Source organism: Sinocyclocheilus rhinocerous, unplaced genomic scaffold (genome assembly GCF_001515625.1).
Source record: "Sinocyclocheilus rhinocerous isolate Xijiao unplaced genomic scaffold, SAMN03320098_v1.1 scaffold2818, whole genome shotgun sequence".
NCBI lineage: Eukaryota > Metazoa > Chordata > Actinopteri > Cypriniformes > Cyprinidae > Sinocyclocheilus > Sinocyclocheilus rhinocerous.
Window position 1 is genome coordinate 267,224 of NW_015640329.1, and position 1,744 is coordinate 268,967.

The 1,744-nt window shown below is 30.3% G+C and overlaps 1 protein-coding gene across 1 annotated transcript in view; it reads right to left on the bottom strand.

Annotated features, from left to right (window-relative positions):
- Positions 1-1,744, bottom strand: part of LOC107752625 (WD repeat-containing protein 70-like) — a 57,080-nt gene that overhangs the window by 54,440 nt on the left and 896 nt on the right. Inside the window, 1 exon segment of the mRNA XM_016568640.1 lies at positions 1,097-1,173. Within this exon segment, the coding sequence (XP_016424126.1) occupies positions 1,097-1,173 (77 nt within the window).

The following is a 1,744-nucleotide window of genomic DNA, read 5'->3' on the forward strand; positions in this document are numbered from 1 at the left end:
ATACATACATATATATATATATATATATTTTTTTTTTTAGAAATTATATATTTTTATAAATTATTCTTATGGATTGATTCTTGAATTGGTTAATAATAATAATAATAATTAAACAAAAAAAGCGGCTTGACAAATGATTCCCTGAATCAGACTCACTTACTGACAAAATCACTGCCATAATTTCTACTTTAATTTAGAAAAACTCAAAAATGTGAAAACTGACTCGTATGAACAAAGGACTGTTATAGAGTGACTCCTGAATTGGTCAAAAAGACCAGTCTTTCAAATGACTCACTGAACCAGACTCATTTACTAACTGAACAACTGCCATAAATGTTACTTTTTTATTTAAAGGAAAAACATTAAAATGTGATCAAAAAGAATCTTTTTATGATTCGTATGAACAAACGGCTCTTATGAACAGATTACTGAATTGGATTAAAAAAACAAAAAAAAAAACCTCTGACAAACGACTCCCTAAAACCTAATCAGACAGATGACTCACTGAATCTGAATCAAGACCCGCTTACTAAGTAATTAAAGAAAAATCATAACAAATACTGATTCTTATGGGGCAATTCTTGAATTGGCCAAAACGATCAGTCTGAAAAAGTGAATCACTGAATCTGACTCACTTTCTTGATGACTGCTATAAAAGTTATTTTAATCAAATAAAAAGAAATGTGATTAAAAAAACATATCGGTTTTGTTTAAGATATGACAATGGATCGTGTTTGAGGAATATATTTCAGTGCTTAATACAGAGTATAAATGTTAAATTTGATTAAGACAATCATGCATTTGGCTCCATGTTGTTTGGAAAGTTTCAGTGAGTAACATCAAACTTTGGATCACTCACAACACGCCCAGTGAAATACCCACAATCCCCTGGGATTATGTATTAAACTCAAGAACAAATGGTTTTCAGAAAGTCCATGAACACACTCGAAGTATGAAAACACAAATGCCTGCAGTCACAAAGCTCAACACTCGAGAGCGTGATCGAGTTTTCTTCAAAGGTTTCAATGCATTTCCAGTCATAACGATGTGGAAACTGAGTTTAATAAGCAGAAAGAATTCGCATTCGACGACTCACCCATCATTGGAGCAGGTCAGAAACTCCTCTTTGATTTTGGGATGCCAGCAGCCGTCGTTCAGCATCGCCGTGTGACCCTAAAAGAGGACAGACGACAGATTTAGATGATCATGAGCATGCAAAGTGCAAATTAAGCCAAATTAAATTTGAATCATATTCAAAAATAAATAAAAATCAAATCTGAATAAAATTCCATTAAATCAATTAAAACATTTATAAATAAACAAATAAAAATTATTTGAATAATAAATACATACTAATTTAAATACCAATAAATAATCAAATTCCAATAAATAATTTGAACCATTAACAAATAAATAAAATATGAATATAATTTCAATAAATAATTTTAATCATTCAAAAATAAATAAAATATAAATATAATTCCAATAAATAATTTGAATCGTAATAATACATTTACAAAAAAATCAGGATACAATTTCAAAAGTTTGAATCATATTAATAAATAAATATGACTTGTGCTCTAAACCAGTGGTTCTAAAACCTCTCCATGAAGTACCCCCAGCACTGCACATTTTGTATGTCTCCCTATATCTGACATACCCACTTCAGGTCTTGTAGTCTCCACTAATGAGCTGATGAGTTGAATCAGGTGTGATAGATGAGGGAGACATACAAAATGTGCAG